The sequence below is a fragment of the Cydia splendana genome, chromosome 8 (assembly GCF_910591565.1).
Source record: "Cydia splendana chromosome 8, ilCydSple1.2, whole genome shotgun sequence".
In the NCBI taxonomy this organism is placed as follows: domain Eukaryota; kingdom Metazoa; phylum Arthropoda; class Insecta; order Lepidoptera; family Tortricidae; genus Cydia; species Cydia splendana.
The window spans coordinates 11,527,930-11,550,947 of record NC_085967.1 but is presented as its reverse complement, the minus strand read 5'-3'; the positions used below and the strand labels follow the sequence as shown (position 1 = coordinate 11,550,947).

At 40.2% G+C, this 23,018-nt stretch overlaps 1 protein-coding gene across 1 annotated transcript in view; it reads left to right on the top strand.

The window, feature by feature from the left end:
• LOC134793172 (uncharacterized) overlaps nucleotides 1-23,018 on the top strand; it is a 139,966-nt gene that overhangs the window by 74,228 nt on the left and 42,720 nt on the right. Inside the window, exons 49-75 of the mRNA XM_063764759.1 lie at nucleotides 78-410; nucleotides 598-897; nucleotides 1,120-1,443; nucleotides 3,298-4,233; nucleotides 4,496-5,425; nucleotides 6,155-6,469; nucleotides 9,084-9,392; nucleotides 9,488-9,805; nucleotides 10,734-11,051; nucleotides 11,142-11,456; nucleotides 11,631-11,957; nucleotides 12,049-12,357; nucleotides 12,699-13,001; nucleotides 13,181-13,819; nucleotides 13,915-14,226; nucleotides 14,340-14,675; nucleotides 17,132-17,740; nucleotides 17,845-18,468; nucleotides 18,688-19,002; nucleotides 19,097-19,420; nucleotides 19,699-19,998; nucleotides 20,076-20,381; nucleotides 20,712-21,347; nucleotides 21,448-21,765; nucleotides 21,888-22,214; nucleotides 22,303-22,596; nucleotides 22,705-23,010. Coding sequence (XP_063620829.1) covers nucleotides 78-410; nucleotides 598-897; nucleotides 1,120-1,443; nucleotides 3,298-4,233; nucleotides 4,496-5,425; nucleotides 6,155-6,469; nucleotides 9,084-9,392; nucleotides 9,488-9,805; nucleotides 10,734-11,051; nucleotides 11,142-11,456; nucleotides 11,631-11,957; nucleotides 12,049-12,357; nucleotides 12,699-13,001; nucleotides 13,181-13,819; nucleotides 13,915-14,226; nucleotides 14,340-14,675; nucleotides 17,132-17,740; nucleotides 17,845-18,468; nucleotides 18,688-19,002; nucleotides 19,097-19,420; nucleotides 19,699-19,998; nucleotides 20,076-20,381; nucleotides 20,712-21,347; nucleotides 21,448-21,765; nucleotides 21,888-22,214; nucleotides 22,303-22,596; nucleotides 22,705-23,010 — 10,983 coding nt within the window. The remainder of the gene's footprint in view (nucleotides 1-77; nucleotides 411-597; nucleotides 898-1,119; nucleotides 1,444-3,297; nucleotides 4,234-4,495; nucleotides 5,426-6,154; nucleotides 6,470-9,083; nucleotides 9,393-9,487; nucleotides 9,806-10,733; nucleotides 11,052-11,141; nucleotides 11,457-11,630; nucleotides 11,958-12,048; nucleotides 12,358-12,698; nucleotides 13,002-13,180; nucleotides 13,820-13,914; nucleotides 14,227-14,339; nucleotides 14,676-17,131; nucleotides 17,741-17,844; nucleotides 18,469-18,687; nucleotides 19,003-19,096; nucleotides 19,421-19,698; nucleotides 19,999-20,075; nucleotides 20,382-20,711; nucleotides 21,348-21,447; nucleotides 21,766-21,887; nucleotides 22,215-22,302; nucleotides 22,597-22,704; nucleotides 23,011-23,018) is intronic.

Here is a 23,018-nt window from a genome sequence, read left to right as displayed (position 1 = left end):
TGTATTAGTACTATTAGTAGTGTTTATAATGCATATTCAACTGCAACGGATCATATCTAAATTTAATTTAATTTTAGCTACTGAGATGACTCCGACATCGAGTCCATGCACGCCGTCACCTTGCGGACCAAATGCGGAATGTCGGGAACACAACGGGGCTGGTGCTTGCGTTTGCTCGTCAGGGTACGACGGAGATCCTTATAGCCCCAGTGGCTGCCGCAGGGAATGTGAGATCAATGATGACTGTGCGCCACAGCTGGCGTGCACACGGTTCAAGTGCATAGATCCGTGTCCTGGAACATGCGGACAAATGGCTCAGTGCTTAGTCGAAAACCACGTTCCAATCTGTACTTGTCCAAAAGGCTTCTCTGGTGATCCGTTTTACCAGTGCAAAGAGTTGGCATATACTCGTAAGTCAAAATTTTAAACAATAAACTTAGTAACTGTGTGTAAGATGTGGTAAACTGGGTGCCTAGTTAAAAGTATACCTTTTTTACATAATATTATAAGATTCAAATCAGAATAATATTTACCCCCTTATCCATAGACTGTTAGAAGGCTTCCATATCTTTACAAATATCGTTTCATTTATTTCAGCCCCTCCAACACAAAACCCATGCGAGCCTTCACCTTGTGGACCTAACAGCCAATGTAGACAAGTCAATATGCAAGCAGTATGTTCATGTCTTCCAAGCTACGTGGGATCGCCCCCGTCATGCAAACCGGAGTGTGTTGTGAATAGTGAATGTGATACCTCTAAAGCTTGCATCAACCAGAAATGTGATGATCCTTGTCCTAATACTTGCGGATTAAGAGCCCATTGTCAAGTTAAAAATCACAATCCTATTTGCACATGTCCAGCAGGAATGACTGGGGATCCATTTACACAATGTTATCGTAAGTATCAATGTTTGTTTTCATGATGATTATTTCTAAAAATATAATAATGTTAGATTTCTAAATTATCTACGTATTACTCGTATAATGTTCTTTGATTTAGTTATATAGATTTGCATTTAAAAATTATTAAACCAAACCCGAATGTTTTACAGTCAATGTATTAAATAAATTAAACTCGACTGGTTTACTCTTACATTAATATACCTACATTTATTCTAGAAATCGTTTCGACCACCGAACGGCCACCATCTTGTACCCCTTCACCTTGTGGTCCTCATTCCCGCTGCCAATTGTTGGCTAGTGGACCAGCCTGTTCGTGCTTACCCGGATATGTTGGATCACCACCGAATTGCCGCCCTGAATGTACAATTAATTCTGAATGTCCGGCCGAGCTAGCTTGCGTGCGGCAAAGATGTGAAGACCCATGTCCAGGATCCTGCGGAGTCGATGCAAACTGCCATGTTCTAAATCATGTAGCGGTGTGCGTTTGCAATGATAGATTTACAGGCGATCCTTTCTCAAGATGTTTGCCAATACTCGAAGGTTTGTAGTCTTATTTAATGACTGTAAAATGTATGACTATATTATAGGACATTCTTACACAGATTGACTCAGTCTCACAGTAAGCTCAAGAAGGCTTGTGTTGTGGGTACTCAGAGATACCATTAAAAAAATCCTGGTATTTTTTAAATTAAGATGCTACGTTATTTAGAAGACATGAATTCTTAAGATTGAGGGTGTCGATCAGTACAGTAGAATTGCAAGTTTTTTGTTACCACATTTAGCGGGTTCAATCCTCGGTTCAGACAGGCGATGATTTAATAGTAGATTGTTAACCAAGGGTTGAAAGGCACCCATTCCTGTCGAGGTAGATTGGCGCTCGAACGCAGTGAGAGCGCCAATAGTCCGAGACGGAAATGGTGCCTTTCACCCGAGTTAAACACTCTACTTTTCATATCGAATGCGAGGAAACCAAACAATACAAGGCAATCTCGCAAAATCAGTAATTGAAGTACCCAATAGACCTACGGCCATGATTTTTTTCCTTAGGACTTACTTGCAATCGGAGACTTTACATGTGTGAAGATTAATAACCCCTAGCGTAAATCATTTAGATTGCAATATTTACGAAAACACACATTTTTTAACAAACTGCAGTCATTTTAAAATGATTTGTTCATTATAGTATGAAAATCAGCGGGATTGCCTCTTACTTTTTAATTTTATACTTTTTCGTTCTAAAAGCCGCAACAGACTACCGGACCGCACCGCGACCTTGGTGCGCCGCACCACGTAATAACATAATAAAAGTATATTAAATAACAATTTAATTAATAATATAAGAAATTTTTATCTTGTATTTTATTTTATTTTCATGAATATAGTGTTAAATAACTTTAAAAACCAATTTAATATCGTACAAACGTTTAACTGTGGCTGTATAAGATTCTGCCTTTGCTCATTTACGCAAGTGTAAGGTTTAAAAAAATATTTTTGGTGTATTCCTTTTGGTTCCCGCCTTATGAAATCGAGTAAATAGAATTCAACGAAAGAAATCAAGAATAATTTGTTTTTAACAATTTACTTACATAATTTTTTATAAAAAAAGGATCAACGTGGGATTAGTAAAATTAAACAATTACCAATTGTTCCAGGCGAGGAAATAAAGACACTATTTTTCCATTTTGTTTCCACCCAGTTGTTCGTGGGACGGGGACGCAGAGGAGTACACCACTTTTCTGCGCTAGAGCATAAACGTATCACTTTCTGCGCACCTTTTAGAACAACAACGACTCACTTTCAGAGCATGAGATATGAAAAATTCTTTTAATGCAGTTCGTATTCTTATAAAAATAAAAATGAAGGCTTTTTTCAGTAAAATTTTCTATCTACAGTATTTAAAGTACTTCCCCTCCATGTCGCAATGTTGTGGGACGCCCTGTACAATATACAGGGTACATCGTTTGCCAAATTAAAACGGCAGATAGGTTGAGTCATTTGCTATCTACCAAGCCTAGAAATTTTTAATTTTGCGCACGTTTTTTTTTTTCAGCTCTATGCCAGTTTTTCGTAAATTTCAAATTTTTACTTGCGCAATAGTAAAAAAACCATAGCAAATTTTTTTTTCTAGGCATGAGTAGATAGCAAATGACTCAACCTATCTGCCGTTTTAATTTGGCAAACGATGTACCAAACACCCTGTATAGTTAAATACTTAAATACACAGAAAACACCCATGACTCAGAACCAAATATTTGAGCTCATCACACAAATAACTTATTGTCCTTGCCGGGATTCGAACCCAGGACGTTGGGCTTTATAGGCAGGGCCACTACCCACTAGGCCAGACCGGTCGTCAAAATCTCATTACAATTAATTACGTAAATTGTCTTTCAGAACCTACGACCCCTACACCATTAGACCCATGTAACCCTTCGCCTTGTGGTCCAAATGCTCAATGTAATAATGGCTTTTGCACATGTTTACCAGAATACAGTGGCAATCCTTACGAATCATGCAGACCAGAATGTACTGGTAGTCAAGAATGTCCAAGAGATAAAGCCTGCTTCAGAAATAAATGTCGAGATCCATGCCCAGGAGTGTGTGGTCAAAATGCGAAATGTGACGTTATTAATCATATTCCGTCTTGCTCTTGCATGGCTGACTTCACCGGTAATCCATTTACTCAATGTCGTCCAGTTGAAATTATTACAGATAAAAAAGATCCGTGTCATCCTTCCCCATGTGGACCCAATAGCATTTGTAGAAATGTAGATAATACAGCTGTCTGCGCGTGTATTGAAGGATTCCAAGGATCTCCGCCATCATGTCGACCGGAATGCATTATTAGCTCAGAGTGCGCTTCTACTAAGGCATGCGTTAATCAAAAATGCATAAATCCTTGTATTAATTCTTGTGGTCATGCCGCTAGGTGTGAGGTCATAAATCACAGCCCAATATGTAGTTGTAATCCTGGTCAAACTGGGGACCCATTTAAGGGCTGCTACGAAATTATAATTCCGCCGTCTGATCAAGTTGATGTATGCCACCCTTCACCGTGTGGACCAAATGCTTTATGTATGGACAGAAATGGAAAACCGAACTGTAAATGCATTGATAACTATATCGGACAGCCACCAAATTGCAGGCCAGAATGTGTTATAAATCCGGACTGCCCTTCGAATCAAGCTTGTGTTCGTAACAAGTGTTTAGATCCATGCCCAGGCTCGTGTGGAGTGAATGCTGAATGCACTGTTGTCAGCCACACTGTTTCGTGCAGTTGTAAAGAGAAATTTACTGGCAACCCTTTCTTACAATGTGTCCCCGAAAAAGGTTAGTAAAGTATAATTATTTTCGTTTCATTAGTGTATTTTTTATATGATTTTGGTAATCTTATATCTAAGAACAAATCATGATTTTCATTATCTTAAAGGGTTCCATGTACCTACGTATGCGATATTTTTTACGTTTCTCGGTAATCTGTTTTATATTGTCAACTAACAGCAATTTGCAGCTTTTACACTGTCTGTACACCGTACACCATATAATTATTTGTTGTTCTGTACATTTAATAAAATGAAATATTTCATTTCAGAAACTGAACGTCAGCCGTGCGACCCTTCGCCATGCGGAGCTAATGCTGTATGCACTCAGCGTGATGGCGCTGGAGCTTGCTCATGCTTAGAAGGTTATTTTGGCAATCCATACGAAGGATGTCGTCCAGAATGCGTTCTGAGTTCAGATTGTTCAGCGGATAAGGCGTGTATTCGAAACAAATGTGCAGACCCTTGTCCCGGAATTTGTGGCTCTAACGCCGAATGCACTGTCATAAACCACGTTCCATCTTGTGCGTGTGTTAAGGGCTATTCCGGAAATCCCTTTGAACAGTGTGCGAAGACTGAAGAAGGCCCAATTAGACCGTGCCAGCCATCACCATGCGGGCCCAACAGTATTTGTAGAGAAAACGGTGGTCTAGCTTCTTGTGAATGTCTTCCTGATTATAGGGGTGCACCACCAGATTGTCGGCCTGAATGCACAGTAAGCAGTGAATGTCCATCAGATCGTGCTTGCCATAAGTTAAAATGTGCTGATCCATGCCGAGGCACTTGCGGTCTAGGTGCACACTGTCAAGTCATCAATCACAGTCCTTTATGCAGCTGTCCAGCAGGAACTACTGGAGATGCATTCATTAGATGTGTAGAACCCATTGAAGACCAACCACCTCCACCAACACAGCCTTGTTATCCAAATCCGTGTGGACCTTATAGTGAATGTCGTGTACTTAATGGTAACCCATCCTGCTCCTGCTTGCAAGGGTACATAGGCGGACCACCTAACTGCCGACCAGAATGTCTAGTAAATACTGACTGCCCTTCACACCAGGCATGCATAGCTGAAAAATGCACTAATCCATGTGAAGGTTCCTGTGGATTTAGAGCCGAATGCAGAGTTCACGATCACATACCAATATGTAGCTGCCCAACAGGCTTTTCTGGAGATCCGTTTATACAGTGCTCTGAATTTGGTAAGTTTTTAATTATTGATACAGATGTCAATTTAAACGAATTAGCGGATTGGAATTTTTTCGAAAAGTCTTTTAGAAATCGATTTCCGCTCATTTCATCTCGGATATGGGTATATTTGGTATCAGTGCATTCAGTATAACGTCCTGAACACAAATATATGAGATGACAAGTGCGAAAATGGTGGGGGTAATTACTGTGACGTCATAAAATCGGCAGTACAAACATTTTTCTTTTTCTTTTAAACATACCATGTGGGGTACCAAATTAAAGTTCTTTGTGAGTAGATCACAAATTTATAACATACTGTAACATTTTCACTACTTGGTCTAACAAATTATTAGAAAACGTTCAAAAATTACACAACAGTATGTTATATATCTGTGATCTAGGTACTTACAGAGCCTTTTCATTTGGTACCTCACATGGTAGGTACATATGTTTAAAAGAAAAAAAGTTTGTAATGCCGACTTTATGACGTCACCGTAACAAGTACCCCCACCATTTTCGCACTTGTCATTTCATATATTTGTATTCAGGATATTATACTGAATGCATTGATACCATATTTATACATAACGACCATAACCAAGATGAGATGAACGAAAAGTAACCTAAAACCTGTTCCGCCGCCATACTAGATTATAATTGATGTACATCAATGAATATGTACATCAGTGCCAGATTAAGTTAATATTAAGGAAATTATTTAATAGCAACTACCTTTCCAGTTAATCCAACTCCTGCACCGGATCTCTGCAATCCATCTCCCTGCGGAACCAACGCAATTTGTGACGCCGGTATCTGTACTTGTACTACTGGATACTTTGGAGATCCTTACGTAGGATGTCGATTGGAATGCAGCACTAACGGTGAATGTTCTCCTACACGAACATGTCAAGGAGGCAAATGCGTGGACCCATGCCCTGGAGCTTGTGGAACTCGTGCTGTTTGTTCTGTCAATAACCACATACCATCATGCTCTTGTCCACCCGGTACATCCGGAGATCCGTTTTCATTCTGTACAGAAACGCGACAACCACCAGGTAAATATTTTAAATACAACAATTTAGGCATTAGCACAGATTTAAATATAACATAGATGACGCAAATGCATCTACTTCGCCTGTCCGAACCCCGACCAAGCGTCAAAGTTGGCCGTCGCTATTGACATACCACGCGCGTCAGTTGCTGCGGCCGGTAGTCCGTAAAAAAATTAAAAATGCCTCGTTACGTGATAATTAACTGCAACAGCCCAAAAATTGCAAGCACCCAAGGGCAAGGACATATTTCCTATCACAGGTAAGTAATTTTAAAATGATATTATGCGTAAATTCATTTTAAAACAATTTTTAAGTATTCCAAGTTGCGATTCCAATAATATACCTAAGTAACCATAGATTAACAGCACAAAACTATATTTATTGCGCGTTTGCTTTGAGCTTGTGATCTGACGTTGTGAGTTAAGAGACGATGAATATCGGAACTAGCGATACCGTCGCGCATCGCTTCGACTTCATAGTACAGGCCGTTTATCATTCGTCTGTCAAATTTAGCGACTAGTGTTGTTCGTTCTACCGATCGCTTCTAATAATCGATTTTAATCGATATCGGACAGATGAATGATATTAACTATTAAAAAAATACTATTAGTAGGAAAAAGACTCGCTCTGCCTCCTTGGTGCTACTGTTTTCGAGGAATCATTCCCTGATTTCATAAACTCAAAAGTTCATATTTTCTCAGAATTCTCGGACCGACTCCTCGAAATTAATTCCCACATGGCACTCTGTATTCTACGTTCCTGCCTTTTCGTTCCCAAATTTACATATTCCCTAGGCTGTAGTCCCTTATGGAAGTTTCCAAACATAACCGCGTCCATAGACTCAATACTGCACACTCAGCTGGAAAAAATCTTAAATGTCAATATTAGCGATTGCCAATTCCTTCATGCCACCCTACCAATTAGATTCGGATGTCTCGGCATCCGTCAAATATCAGGTGTCGCCTTACCCGCGGTTCTTTCCTCAATACATAGTACGCTAACCCTCGTAGGCAAAATCCTTACGCCATCACTCCGTGGTTTCGAGGTAGCGTACTTGTCTGAGGCAGAAGACGCCTGGAAAATGGCCTGCCCTGGAAGAGACCTACCCATCAATAAATCAGTTCAGAGAATCTGGGATCAACCTATCTGCACACAAGTACATTCCCACCTCTTAAACTCTTGCTCCACCAGCCAGGAAAAAGCACGCATTCTGGCTGTATCGGAAAGAGAGCCCGGCTCCTGGCTACATGCTGTCCCCTCCTCCAACCTTGGTACATTACTCGATAGCAATACCCTCAGGCTGGCTGTCGGTCTTCGCCTGGGTTCTAACATTGTCACACCCCATCGCTGCCCCTGCGGAACTTTTGTGGACAGCCTTGGACACCACGGTCTATCTTGTCCTAAGAGTGCCGGCCGCCTATCACGCCATGCCTGCCTCAACGACATCCTCCGTCGGGCCTTCGTCAGCGCCAACGTTCCAGCCATTCTCGAGCCACCTGGCCTCGCGCGTGACGATGGCAAGAGGCCCGACGGAATGACCCTTGTTCCTTGGAGCATGGGACGGCCCCTTATTTGGGACGCAACATGCGTGGACACCCTGGCACCGTCCCACCTCGGTTCAACATCTTTGAGAGCGGGCGGGGCGGCCACAGCTGCTGAGGCGGCAAAATGCCGCAAATATATAGCGCTCACTGACCGGCATATATTTGCGGCATTTGCAGTCGAAACTCTGGAACCGTGGTGCCCAAGAGCTCACAAACTAATCCGGCAGATATCAAAAAAAATCATCGAGGTCACCGGGGACCGTAAGGCTGGCTCGTTCCTCGCCCAACGAATTGGCATAGCCATCCAAAGGGGGAACGCAGCCAGCCTCATGGGAACCCTTCCACAGGGATCGGACCTGGGTGATCTAGCCTAATATATACATATTGGGCTAGGTCACCCTTGCTATGTTTTATTTATTTTTTAGGTATTAGTTTTAGTTTTGTAGGTAGTTTTAATATTAGTAGTTATTGATTTAAAAAAATCATGTCCTAATTTTACATGAAACCTTTAAAAAGAAGGGTAATTTAACCACATACGATTACATATATGTCTGCCTATACGTTTAGTAGGGTTATACATTTCTATTGTGTTAAAAAAAAAAATATTTTTGTATTCCACATGATCCAGTCATAGATTTTGACAATACCAGTTTAATTGAAAGGAAAAGTTGGGAAGAAGATCATTTGTCTGTTTTTATCATTCGTCCGTCTTCATCATTCGTCTGTCAGAAAATCGATGTCATTCATGACAATCGATTTGTGATTTTTGGCGTGGTTCGCGGAGGAGCGGGGAGTAAGCGAGCGAGACCGCAGATATAAAATCTATGAGTATGAGCAAGAGAGTTGAATCGTAGCGGGGCAGAGGGGCATCGGTGTCTTTGAATCAGTTAGGATTTCCCATCACTAAATTGCGGCTGTGACGTCACAGTAGGTGGTAAAAAGTCGGCACGCTTGGTTTCAATACAAATCGTGATATTTACTTCATCTATGGTATATTTAAGTCTGTGGGCATTAGCTATAAGCATTATTAAATGTTAATGGTACCATTGGTTTTATATGTCTTTTACTTTTAGGGCCTCCACAATCACCATGTTCACCGTCCCCTTGCGGTCCATATAGCGAATGTACTGTTAGTGGTAATGGGGCAGCTGCGTGTTCATGCCGTCCCGGGCACGTGGGCTCTCCACCATCTTGTCGGCCCGAGTGTCTTGTGAGTGCGGAGTGCAAGTTGCAACTGGCGTGTATTGACCGTAGATGTCGCGACCCTTGCGATGGCGCTTGTGGACGTGGTGCCCGATGCCAAGTTGTAGCACATTCACCAATATGCACTTGCCACGATGGGTTAACTGGTGATCCGTTTACCTACTGCTATCCTGCGCCAGGTATTAAAATTTTTGCAACTGTTTATATCGGGTTTATATGTGTATATGGAGAATCTAGATAGCTCTTTTACATAATTTTAAATATATTCTTTTAGTGAGTGTACCACCGGAAGACCAAGATCCATGTCAACCTTCGCCTTGTGGACCAAATTCAATATGTATACAATCAGGAGAAACACCGGCTTGCAGTTGCCAACCAGGATTAATTGGTACTCCGCCAAATTGCCGACCTGAATGTACAATCAGTGCCGAATGTCCAGCGGTCCTTGCATGTGTGAATCAGCGTTGCAAGGATCCGTGCGTGCAAGCATGTGGCCTAAGAGCTGTTTGCTCAGTGGTTGACCATCGTGCTTCCTGCGTCTGCGAACCTGGCCTCGAAGGAGACCCATTCCAGGGTTGTACACCACCACGAGGTAAGAGAATAATTTGTACTCGAGTACTTACTTCTAGGTGAATATCATTGTTTTACCGTAGTAAAACAATGATATTATAATATTATATACCTATACCTACCGATGTCACGTTGCGCGGAGGGTTGGAATAGTATTTTGTACCCGGCTCCGCGTTAACAGAAAGTCATCTTGATTGAAATTCATCGATTTTGTAATTTAGTAAACTGCAAGTTACGAGTACACCTGTATTATACAATTTTTGGGTTTTATATGATTATAAGGTAAAACTAGTTTAGTAAGGTAAAATTGTTTTTTTGTGGTGATTAAATTATTGTTCGGCCTTAAACGTTTAGATGCAAAATGCATGTAACCCCCTGCTTTGCAAAGCGTGATAATTCATGCTTGGAAAATTGTGCTTTCTTTAAAGTGTTTAGAGAATTGTCACGCCTCACACGGTCTAGGTACTAATGTAAAAAGCTATAGTTCGGTATGGATGATTTGACTTCAGGACTGAGTGTTGACCATGCCCATCGCTTGGTTCATAAGCAAATTTATCAATGCCGTAACTATAGATTCGCTTAAAATTCATAATAAATCATCGGAGCAGGAACGCGAAGCAGAAACCGTTAATAATATTGGATTTCAAAATAGCTTCCAGAAGGGATGTAACATTTCGATGTAACTATATGTATAGGATATTAATAATGCCTTTGCTTGACAACGGAGCACGCGGAGATAACCTAGCACTTACAGTAAGCTTGGGCCGTTGCCGTGACGGCCGCTTTTGGATGGTGCCGCTAGAGATAGTGCCGCCGTCGCCGGACTAAGGAGAACACTAAACGACGCCGAGCCCAGCAAGCTTCGACTAACGCTTCTGACAGAGGAAGTGCTTCTACGGTATCTGGCTGGTTTTTGGTAAGTGAATTCATGATTTTATAATAATTTTCAGCTCCTATGATTGAATATCTCAATCCTTGTGAACCTTCCCCTTGTGGGGCGAACGCTCAGTGCAAGGTACAAGGAAATGCGGGATCTTGTACATGTCTAAATGATTACACCGGAGATCCATATCAAGGTTGCAGACCTGAATGCGTAGCTGACTCTGACTGTCCGTTAACGTCCGCATGTACTAAAAACAAATGTACTGACCCATGTCCTGGAGTGTGTGGATATAACTCAGAATGTTATGTAACAAATCATAAACCTGTATGCCAATGTAACTCAGGTTATACAGGAAACCCATTTTCAATGTGTTCTCTGATACCGGGTAAGCTTTTGAATTTCTACTGATATGTTAAAGAACTATTTACTTATTGCGTGTGATGGATTATCTATTATTCAATAACTACGCTTACAGATCGTGACATACAAACCATAGACAAATGCAGTCCATCTCCGTGCGGCGCCAATGCGATTTGTAAGGAAGTTAATGGACAGCCTGTGTGCTCGTGTTTAACGAACTATATAGGAAGTCCTCCGAACTGTAAACCCGAATGCGTTGTGAATTCTGAGTGTAAAACAAACAGAGCATGTGTTAATCAAAGATGTGTAAATCCTTGCCCGAAGCCTTGTGGCCAAAATACAGATTGCAAAGTAATAAATCATAGTCCAGTATGTTCATGTCGTCCCGGATACTCTGGAAATCCGTTCATGGCATGTGCGGCTGTTTCATGTAAGTAACAAGTCCTATGTACAAAATAAAAACTCGCCTTATATATATATTGTAGGTACATATACAATATCTACGCGCGTAAATTACATATTCTGTGATGGAAGATTTCTATCCTCCATATGCTCTTGCCTATATTTTTGTTATGATAACTATGTTTTAATATTTTTTTCGCAGACAACCCACCGAATAACCCGCCAACAGATCCATGTATTCCATCACCATGTGGTCCTTATGCGGAATGCCGTAATATCAATGGTTTGCCTTCGTGTTCTTGTTTACCTTCGTACACGGGTTCACCACCATTCTGTAAGCCGGAATGTGTCATAAATTCTGACTGTCCCAGTGACAATGCTTGTATAGCTGAAAAGTGCCGAAATCCTTGCGAAGGTTCATGTGGTCTCTACGCAGATTGCTTTGTTAACAATCATACACCAGTATGCTTGTGCCCAGACGGATATTCTGGAGATCCATTTAGACAATGTACATTAAAACCAATTCAAGGTACTTATTAATTATATTAATTATGCAAGTTATTAATATTTTTCCCGTGTATATTACGAATTGTATTCTTAAGACAAAACATTGCTTCCAGATGTAACTTCACCACATCCATTCAATCCATGTGAACCGAGCCCATGCGGTCCAAATACCTTATGCAACAATGGCATTTGTTCATGTGTGGCAGGTTATCATGGGGATCCCAATTTGGGGTGTCGTCCAGAATGTGTTTATAATACAGACTGTCCTCCTGCTAAGGCATGCCAAAACAACAAATGCGCTAATCCGTGTATCGGAACTTGCGGAACGAATGCAGTTTGCGAAGTCCTTAACCATATACCAATGTGCACTTGCACGAAAGGTATGAGTGGAAACGCGTTCGTGGAATGTAGACCAACGCTAGGTAAATGTTAAGTTATTATTATTTTATAATATTTATTAATAATATTAAATACTACCTGAGTACAAGTACGGTCGAGTATACGTTAGCGGTGTTCTACTTACGAAAAAATTCAATCCTTTCAATGAGCTAAACTTCGCCCCTCATAGAGATAACCAATAATGACGCATTTAGGATTCCTTATCTTAGTGTGAAAGCTTGAGCCCGTCCATAATGCAGACAAAAGGTAGGTAACAAGGTAAATTTTTCGTAAGTGGAACACCGCGAAAGCACTCAACTGTACCATGTAGGCAAAAAAAATTGTACCTATACACGTCGCCTTAAACCTTATTATCATTTCACAGTTGCACCGGCAAATCCATGTAATCCATCGCCATGTGGACCTAACAGCCAATGTCGTCAATCAAATGGACAAGCGATATGTTCTTGCGTGCCTGGTTTTAGAGGAAGTCCTCCAACATGCAAACCAGAATGTGTAGTCAGCTCTGAATGTTCTCTGAAAGAAGCATGCAACAATCAAAAATGCGTTAATCCATGTATCGGAGCTTGTGGAGTTGCAGCAGTTTGTGATGTTATCAATCACAATCCTATTTGCACATGCCCGCCATCATTTTCAGGCGACCCATTCATCAGATGCACAATTCGATGTGAGTATTGCTTTGTTAAGCATTCTGATGTAATGTCGATGTGGTGATGATAAAGTATGCTGTAATTGCTGTATCTTCCTATTTATCAGCAAACTAAGCACAATTGATGCATCGACTATGCATACTTAAATTTTTACAATGTAATATATTTATTTTAATTGATATAATGCTTATTACAGTAGCAACCGAGGTTGAAGTTAATCCATGTGAACCGTCACCTTGTGGACCTAATTCCGTCTGCAAAATTACGGGAAACAACTTTATATGTGCGTGTATGCCTGAATTCAATGGTATTCCACCAAATTGCCGACCAGAATGTATCAGTAACAGTGAATGTGCTTATAATCGCGCATGCCAGAATCAAAAGTGTGTGGATCCTTGTATCGGTACTTGTGGCGCAAATGCAGAATGCCGGGTAGTGAGCCATGCCCCCATGTGTATATGCCAAGTGGGTTATATCGGTGATCCATTTTCATACTGTAGTCCTCAGACACTACCAGACACTACTGAAGTATTAACGCCATGTAGCCCGAGTCCATGTGGGTCTAATGCCCGCTGCAGAGAGCAGAATAGCGTTGGAGCATGTCAGTGCTTAGATGGTTATTCAGGTAATCCATATGAGGGATGTAGACCAGAATGTGTTGTCAATTCAGATTGTTCACTCAATAGAGCTTGCTCTGGTATGAAGTGTGTAGATCCCTGCCCGGGTACATGTGGATTGAATAGTTTCTGTCAAGTAACTAATCATATGCCGATCTGTACTTGCCAACAAGGTTACACCGGGAACCCATTTAGCCACTGCACAATCGTGTTGGAATGTAAGTACATATGCATAATAAAATAATATATAACAATTTATTATATGTAAAAGTTCTGCAGTATTCGACAATTTAACCAAATTTGACTGTTTCAGCACCTCCATCAGAAATTTCTCCTTGTAATCCTTCACCGTGCGGAGCCAACAGCCAATGCAAAGATATAAACAGACAAGCAGTTTGCTCTTGTTTACCAAACTTTGTTGGATCACCGCCAAATTGTCGACCAGAATGTGTCGTTAGCTCCGAATGCTCGTCAAACATGGCATGCACAAATCAAAAATGCTCCAACCCCTGTGTTTCCGCGTGTGGTGAAAATGCCAACTGCAATGTCATCAACCATAGTCCCATCTGTGTATGCAAGCAAGGCTTGACAGGGAATCCGTTCACTAGATGTTATCCATTAATAGGTAGGTGTCGTGTGTAAGAAAAAACATATTTATTAATTACCTGGCGGCATTTTTTTGTAATTCCCTATGGTAAACTGGTAACGGCTTTTGACATAATTCCGTATTAATTTCAGTATCACAACCACCACTTCCACCTGCGAATCGCGATCCATGTCTACCGTCGCCCTGTGGCTTATATGCAGAGTGTCGTGTTATTGGAGGCGCTCCCTCATGCGCATGTCAACCAACTTATACCGGAAATCCACCCAACTGTAGACCAGAATGCACAATGAACTCAGAGTGCCCAAGTAACCTAGCGTGCATGAATGAGAAATGCCGCGATCCTTGTCCGGGAGCTTGTGGCCTCAACGCTGAATGCACTGTATACAACCACATAGCTCAATGTGGTTGCTTGGAGCGATATTCGGGGGATCCATTTACTCAATGCTTGTTAATGCCAGAAAATGATGGTGAGTAATTATTAGATAAATATTTTAACTTCAGTGAAACATGTCAAGCTGCTACTATAAGAAAAAAATACAAATTATACAAAGTATACTTCGACTGCTGCAAAGGTTATTGTCGAATTTGTGTGAGTTTTTCTGATAGCTTTCCATTTAACCTATTATTGGCACTAAGTTTGATAATTCATAAACGGTATTGTATGGACACACCTATTTAAGATATCAAATCCTATCTTGGATATCCAACGACACACCATACATTTCTAGCCATAAAATCAGTCCCACTTTTCTCTACGCGGACCTAAGATTGTTTTTAAAGATTTTATTTTACCACTTTTTTGGCGAGATTTATACCCACCCATACTAAATTTATTAGCTCCTAGTCCCTAAGCCTGCCTTTCTAGACCTCCAGACGTACAGACAACAACAGAGCTATGAATACAGGCAAAGTGCCAAAAATATGTATACACGACCTTAATGTACAGGCAATAAAGTACTGTATACATATTTTTGACACTTTGCCTGTATTCATAGCTCTGTTGTTGTTTGTACGAACTACGAACCACCAAACGGAGACTACAGTACTAGTGGAAAAATTGTTAACTAAGAAATCGTAAACATGTCATTATTACCTACACATTACTATATGTTGCTTATCTATCTAATATAATCGACTACCGTAGGCTCAAAGGGCGTAAGGGACAAAATGGCGAAAATGAGTTATGAATGCAGTTATACTCAGTTTTTTTCTCTCTATCGAATGGTATATTTAACGTCTTGATAACTTGAAAAAAATGTCCGCTAAGCCCTATGAAAAATCAATGCTTAAACACAATTTTCCAACGCATTTTGCCGTATCTGCCAATTCAAAAAAAAATACGCCCTTTTGCATCGGAAATTTTATTAAATCTGTGCTAATTTTTTGTCCGTTATGCCTATTTACAGTAGAATTTTGAGTGCTAAATGTACGTTACGCCCACAACTAGTAGATATTTATACGAGGGTTAGAGAATTCAATGTAAGAGATACGCCAACATACTATGTACAATTTCGAGTTTATAATTGTTGCTTTTTGAGTTTACGTGGGATGACCTAGTACTTTCCTTGTCATTTTTTATGTTAAGTAGGTACTTGCATTACCTGCTCATGTGCTCATTAATGCTTTATTTATATGATTACTAAAATTTGGCAATTTAAACTGAACTAGTGGGTACTTTTTTCATCAGTATTATGAAAATAATAAACATGACTATATTTAAATGATAATTATGGCGATTAATTAAGGTTAAACTTTTAGTTTTGTATGTGACTGGGCCATTTGCAATTTTGATTTAGACGTAATATTAATACTTTTTTTGTTTAAACCCTAATTTATAGGATTATACTTATGAGTTATTGTCTATAACGTTTGGATTTTAATCCATAGAAGTACGTAGCCCTGGCCATATGCCTTTTTTGCTACCTACTCTGATATTATGTCATAAATAATCGCATATTCATTAAGTTTTACTGAACAGGCATACGAAATGTCAAAACTACTATTGTACCTAACAGTAGTATGGTATGTAAAAGTAAAATTTATGATCAAATTAAGATTACAAGCAGAAATAACGCATACATACTTTCTATAGAAAAAGTAATTGTTATAAATTGTTGTGATATACATAAATAAATATAGATGGTAGGACAGCAGTGATTCTGTTGAAATAAGTAATATAAACAAATAAAAAAGAAAACATTGGTTTTGTGGCTTGAAAAACGACATTTTCCACGTTCAAGTATCCAAAATAACAAAAATGGGGAAAAAACTTAACAGTGAATACATCTCTATAAGTTTTTGAATAAAAATATGTAAATAATAGTACTTAGAAGTATAGTGTTCCTTAAATGCAAGTTGCGAAAATTGCAATTACATTGTTGGATTTACGCCAAATTGTACTAAAACAGTTAATTTTTTTGTATATAACGCCCTTTTTCTAATAAGATAAACCATAAAAAAGAGGCGTAAGGGACGCCCTTCTTAAAAACAGTCGTGTTTTTTGGCTTAACGGACATGCTATTTTCATAAATAAGCATTGTATTATAAGTTCAAGCAATCAGTTTAAAAGAGCTCAAAAAGTTAAGAATAAGCCACATACAGGCATCAGTTTACTTAACAAACAAAAAAGTTATGATTTTTTTTCTCAAAACAAAACTGTTTTTTGGCTCTCCTGAAAAATCGCGTTTTGTCCGTTATGCCCTTTGAGCCTACGGTAGTCGAATTATGAAATTAATAATACATTTTTGCATAGCATGTATCCAATACTTAGTAACTTGGAATGATTACTCACTCAAAAGAAAGCCAAGGATCTTTGCACATTACTCGTACCTATTATGTATAATCTTGCAATGATAATGTCTATAAAATAATCCAGAAGTAAGCACAGAGCATGTTTTTTTATAACTATTACTTTTCTTTACAGATAACTTTGATGCCAACCCCTGTAACCCTTCGCCATGCGGGCCAAACGCAGACTGCAACAATGGCGTTTGTACATGTATTACAAATTATCAGGGTGACCCATACTTTGGATGTAGACCGGAATGTCTTATGAGTAGCGATTGTCCCCAGACCAAAGCTTGTGTAGAAAATAAGTGCGTAGATCCTTGCGTTAACACCTGTGGCCGTAATGCAATATGCAATGTGTATAATCATATACCAATGTGCACATGTTTGCAAGGATTTTCTGGGAATGCTTTCTTAGAATGCAGACCTGTGATTATCACTGACATTGTAGAACCATGTAACCCATCACCTTGTGGGCCCAACAGCCAATGCAGAAGTATAAATGGTCAAGCTATATGTTCATGCGTTCAAGGATACCGAGGAGCGCCACCAACTTGTAGACCAGAATGTGTTACGAGTGCAGAATGTAGCCTTAACCAAGCCTGTTCTAATCAGCGTTGCATTGATCCATGTAAAGGAACTTGCGGAATTTCAGCACAATGTCAGGTTATAAATCATAATCCTATCTGCACTTGCCCTTCTGGTTTAACAGGGGATCCATTTTCAAGATGTGTGATTAGAGAAGGTATGTATAAAGTCTTGTTTAAGCATACAATCATCTTGCACATAGTAAAAATGACAATGTTATCAAATAGACCACATATGTAACCCTTGTCATAATTATTTCAGAGGTACCGCCGCCATACGTGAATCCGTGTGAACCATCGCCGTGCGGCCCTAATTCTATATGTAAAGAAATCAGTGGTTCTCCGTCCTGTGCTTGCCAAGACAATTTTATGGGTTCCCCACCAAATTGTCGGCCTGAATGTATTGCAAATTCAGAATGCCCAAATCAATTAGCTTGTATCAATTACAAATGCACGGATCCTTGCCCTGGTTCTTGTGGAACAGGTGCAGAATGTCAAGTGATCAGTCACACTCCACAATGTTTGTGCCCGCCAGGATTTACAGGAGATGCTTTTATAGCATGCAGAATTCTTGACACTCCTCTACTACCATGTTCACCCTCACCGTGTGGACCTAATGCCGTATGTAAAGAGCAACGAGGTGCTGGAGCATGCATATGTCTACCCGAGTATTTAGGGAATCCGTACGAAGGTTGTCGTCCTGAATGCGTGGTGAATTCAGATTGTGCCACCAACTTAGCATGTATTCAAAATAAATGTAAAAATCCTTGCAACAACAATTGTGGCATTAATGCGCAATGTAATGTTGTCAATCATGTGCCAACATGTGAATGTATTTACGGCTTAATTGGCAACCCTTATCAACAGTGTTACGAAAAAATCCAAGGTATGTTCATCAGATAGGTACTTACATCATCATACCTATATTTTAAAAAGTTAATTTATACGATACGATACGATACGATCATTTATTGATTAAAAGTATTTTTACATGTCATTGTCATGTCTTAATACTAGGTAGTTACATAAAATTTATTACATAATTTATACTTATGAATTTATTAAAAATAACTTAAAACAAACCTTGATACTTGTTTCCTTACAGATACACCGGCTATACAAAGAAATCCTTGCGTACCGTCACCATGTGGACCGAACAGCATATGTAAAGTGTCCAACGATCAAGCAGTGTGTACATGTAATCCAGGACATTTAGGAACACCACCTGCATGTAGGCCCGAATGCGTCACAAGCTCTGAGTGTAACCAGCAGCAAGCGTGCATACGACAGAAATGTTCCAACCCATGCACCGGCGTGTGTGGACTTAACACAGAATGCAAAGTTATAAATCACAGCCCTATTTGTTCGTGTCAACCAACCTATACGGGTGACCCGTTCAGTCAATGCTATCAAATTCCAAGTAAGTGCCTATTTATATCTTAGTTTTGTATGATAGTTACTCCAATTTGTTCGATGTTGGCGTCTGTTTTACAAATATCATTTTATAATTTCAGCTGCAGACGTCATTGTTCAAAGCAATCCATGTGTGCCTTCACCGTGTGGTCCTTTCTCAGAATGCCACGATGTTAATGACGTGCCGTCATGCGCTTGTTTGCCACGATACACTGGAAGTCCTCCGAATTGTCGCCCTGAGTGCACACTTAATTCTGATTGTGCAAGTGACAAAGCTTGCATTAACGAAAGATGCGTGGATCCATGTCCAGGCTCATGTGGCATAAATGCAATCTGTAGAGTCCAAAGTCACTTAGCAATTTGTACTTGCATAGAAAACTACGAAGGTGATCCCTTTAATCAATGCTCTGTCAAAGTGCAAAATGGTTAGTATTTTTGTCATCGTGAAGTCACGTTGACATTAGTATATTTACATACCAAGGGCAGTAAAATAAGAAATGTCTCCTCTAGTTAAATTAATGTGTCCTCAGCTTCTTCTCTGCCGACAGTTCCTTGAGATTGGAGGCTTTCTTATTTACTGGCCGAGGAACTGGCAACTTCGGCGGAAATTTGACGTTTTTCGCACGGAGAACTATTATCTGTTCTCACTTTTAAGTGTCGTGCTTTGTGAACAAGTGTTCTATAAGTTTAACTTTTTTTTCAGATCTTGTACCTAATGATCCGTGCAATCCTTCTCCTTGTGGTTCTAACGCTGTTTGTAATAATGGAATATGTACCTGCATACCAGAATATAATGGTGATCCTTACTTCGGATGTCGCCCTGAATGTACTATCAGCTCAGATTGCCCAATGGATAAAACATGTGTCCGAAATCGTTGTGTCGATCCATGTGTTAGTACGTGCGGTACAAATGCGCTTTGTCAAGTGGTTACTCACATGGCGGTTTGCTCATGCCCACCTCAAACAACAGGAAACGCTTTTGTACAATGTGATCCTGTCAAAGGTAAGTGGTGCCTTAGTTAGATTCCTCAATATTTTTTTAACGAAATTTAATACAAAACTACATACGTCTATTTACAGCGCAACCACCTAAGAACCCATGCCAACCTTCGCCCTGTGGCCCTAACAGCCAGTGCAGAGTATTTAGTGATCAAGCAGTGTGCTCATGTTTACTTGGTTACCGTGGTGCGCCACCTTCGTGCCGGCCTGAATGCGTTTCCAGTTCCGACTGCCCACTTGACAAGGCCTGTAGCAACCAAAAATGCATAAATCCTTGTCAAGGCACATGTGGAGTGGGTGCTCAGTGTCAAGTGATTAATCACAATCCCATATGTTCCTGCCCATCATCCATGACGGGCGATGCCTTCACAAGATGCATACCGATGCGTAAGTTCACATTTTTTTATTTAATATTTAACGTTGAAGTTAGTTTCGTGATTTACACACTTTTATTTAGCTTCACTACGTATACCTATACCTATATTTGTATATATATATATATATAGTGCTCAAATCTTGTAACTAAAATTTGAACTAACTTCTCAGTATCTGATTGAGCTGAAATTTGGAGTACTACCGTAGTTCTAATGCATTAGCAAGGTTAAGGGATGCTCTATAAGTACTTATACAAGCAAATGAGAAGACGGTCAGTAATAAAAGTGTGCCACAAAAAAATTTTTAGACAGTAACTTGTTTAACATGTTCTTTTAATTTTAGCGGCTCAACCACCATTGCCTATCAACCCCTGCCAGCCATCACCGTGTGGTCCCAATTCCATATGTCAGCAAACTGGTGGAAATATACCATCTTGTCAATGCATGCCCGAATTTATTGGATCACCGCCGAACTGTCGTCCTGAATGTATTGCTAACAGCGAATGCCCTCCACAAATGGCGTGCATGAACAGAAAATGCCAAAACCCATGTTTAAATGCCTGCGGAATAAACGCAGAATGTCAAGTTGTTAGCCACACTTCTATATGTAAATGTCCGGAGGGCTATTATGGCGACGCGGCTGTGCAGTGTACTCCTCAGTCTTTGATACCAGTGGTTCAGTTATCTGCTTGTTCTCCTTCTCCGTGCGGGCCCAATGCTGAATGTAGAGAGCGTTCAGGTGCTGGTGCCTGTGTTTGCATTACAGGGTACTTCGGTGACCCATATGAAGGATGCCGTCCCGAATGTGTCGTAAGCACAGACTGTCCGAGCCACAGAGCTTGCACTAGAAATAAATGTATAGATCCATGTCCGGGTACTTGTGCACTAAATGCTAATTGCCAAGTCGTAAACCACTTACCGCTGTGTACATGCCTATCTGGCTTTACTGGCGACCCTTTCAGACAATGTGTTCGACAATGTAAGTATTTTTGAAGCACTCTATAATTAAGTGAGTATGTTATATTTGTATAAATTATACTATGTTGTTTATCATTCTTAACGTAATGTTATAATTTCAGCTGTTGAAAACTTACCTCCTTCAACTCCATGTCAACCTTCTCCATGTGGGCCTAATAGTCAATGTCGCGTAACAAACGGCCAAAGCGTGTGTTCTTGCTTACCTGAATACAGGGGTTATCCTCCAAATTGTAGACCAGAGTGCGTAGTGAATTCAGAATGTCCGTCTGACAAAACATGTAGAAATCAGAAATGTGAATCACCTTGTCCGGGACCGTGTGGACAAAACGCAGATTGTAGAGTTGTAAACCACAGTCCAATATGCACCTGTCTAAGCAAGTACACGGGAGATCCATTCTCTAGATGTTACTTGTTCACAGGTTAGTAATTAAAATAGAAGTAGCATCTTTCCTAAAAGCCTAATTAAATATTACCATACATTATTATATCTTATGATCGCGTATATGTAACATTAAGTAGTAACTGTTTAATTATATTTCAGCATCGGCAGTATTCACGCCTGAGCAAGATCCATGCGTACCTTCACCGTGCGGCCCCAATTCGCTGTGCAGAAATTTAAATGGTATTCCTTCATGCTCGTGTTTACCAAATTTCGAAGGCAGTCCACCTAACTGCAAGCCCGAATGCACAATTAATGAAGAATGTCCCAGTAACCTAGCATGTATCAACCAGAAATGTAGGGATCCATGTCCTGGCTCATGCGGTCTAAACGCAATATGCCAGGTCGTCAATCATTTTTCGGTTTGTTCGTGCAACCAAGGATACACAGGAAATGCTTTTACGCAATGCAATCAAATTCCTATCCAAGGTAAGTTTATACATACACATTTAGAAATTTTCTTTCTTATGGTGGGTTATACATTCAATTTGTATTATAATTAAAATTAATGTTGCAGAACATGATGATCCATGCAATCCTTCGCCGTGTGGTGTAAATGCAGTATGCACAAACGGCCAATGCAGTTGTATCGCGGAATTCCGTGGCGATCCTTACACGGGATGTAGGCCCGAATGTGTGCAGAGCTCGGACTGTGAGAAAAATTTGGCCTGTGTGAAAAATAAATGTAAGGATCCTTGCCCTGGCACCTGCGCTGTTAACGCTATATGCGCCGTGGTTAACCATATACCGATGTGCTCTTGTCCTGACAGGATGACTGGAAACGCACTTGTAGATTGTCGACCTGTTGTAGGTGAGTAAAATAGAATTTCCAACTATTCTAACGATTATTTACTAGACAGATAAAATAATAGATTACGATTAAGTAGCAGATAAAACTGGACCAACTTATTCATTTCAGAACCCGTTATTACAAATTCCTGTCAACCATCCCCGTGTGGACCAAACAGTCTGTGCAAGAACGTAAATGGGCAAGCCGCCTGCTCGTGCGCTCCGAACAACATAGGGTCACCTCCTTCTTGTCGCCCAGAATGTATCATTAGCGCTGAGTGTACACTCAACCAAGCTTGTAGTAATCAGCGTTGTGTCAATCCGTGCATCGGATCCTGTGGTGTAAATGCAGAATGTAAAGTTGTAAACCATAATCCGATTTGCTCATGTCCCGCAACCTACACAGGGAATCCATTCTCACGGTGCTTTAAACAACGTAAGTAA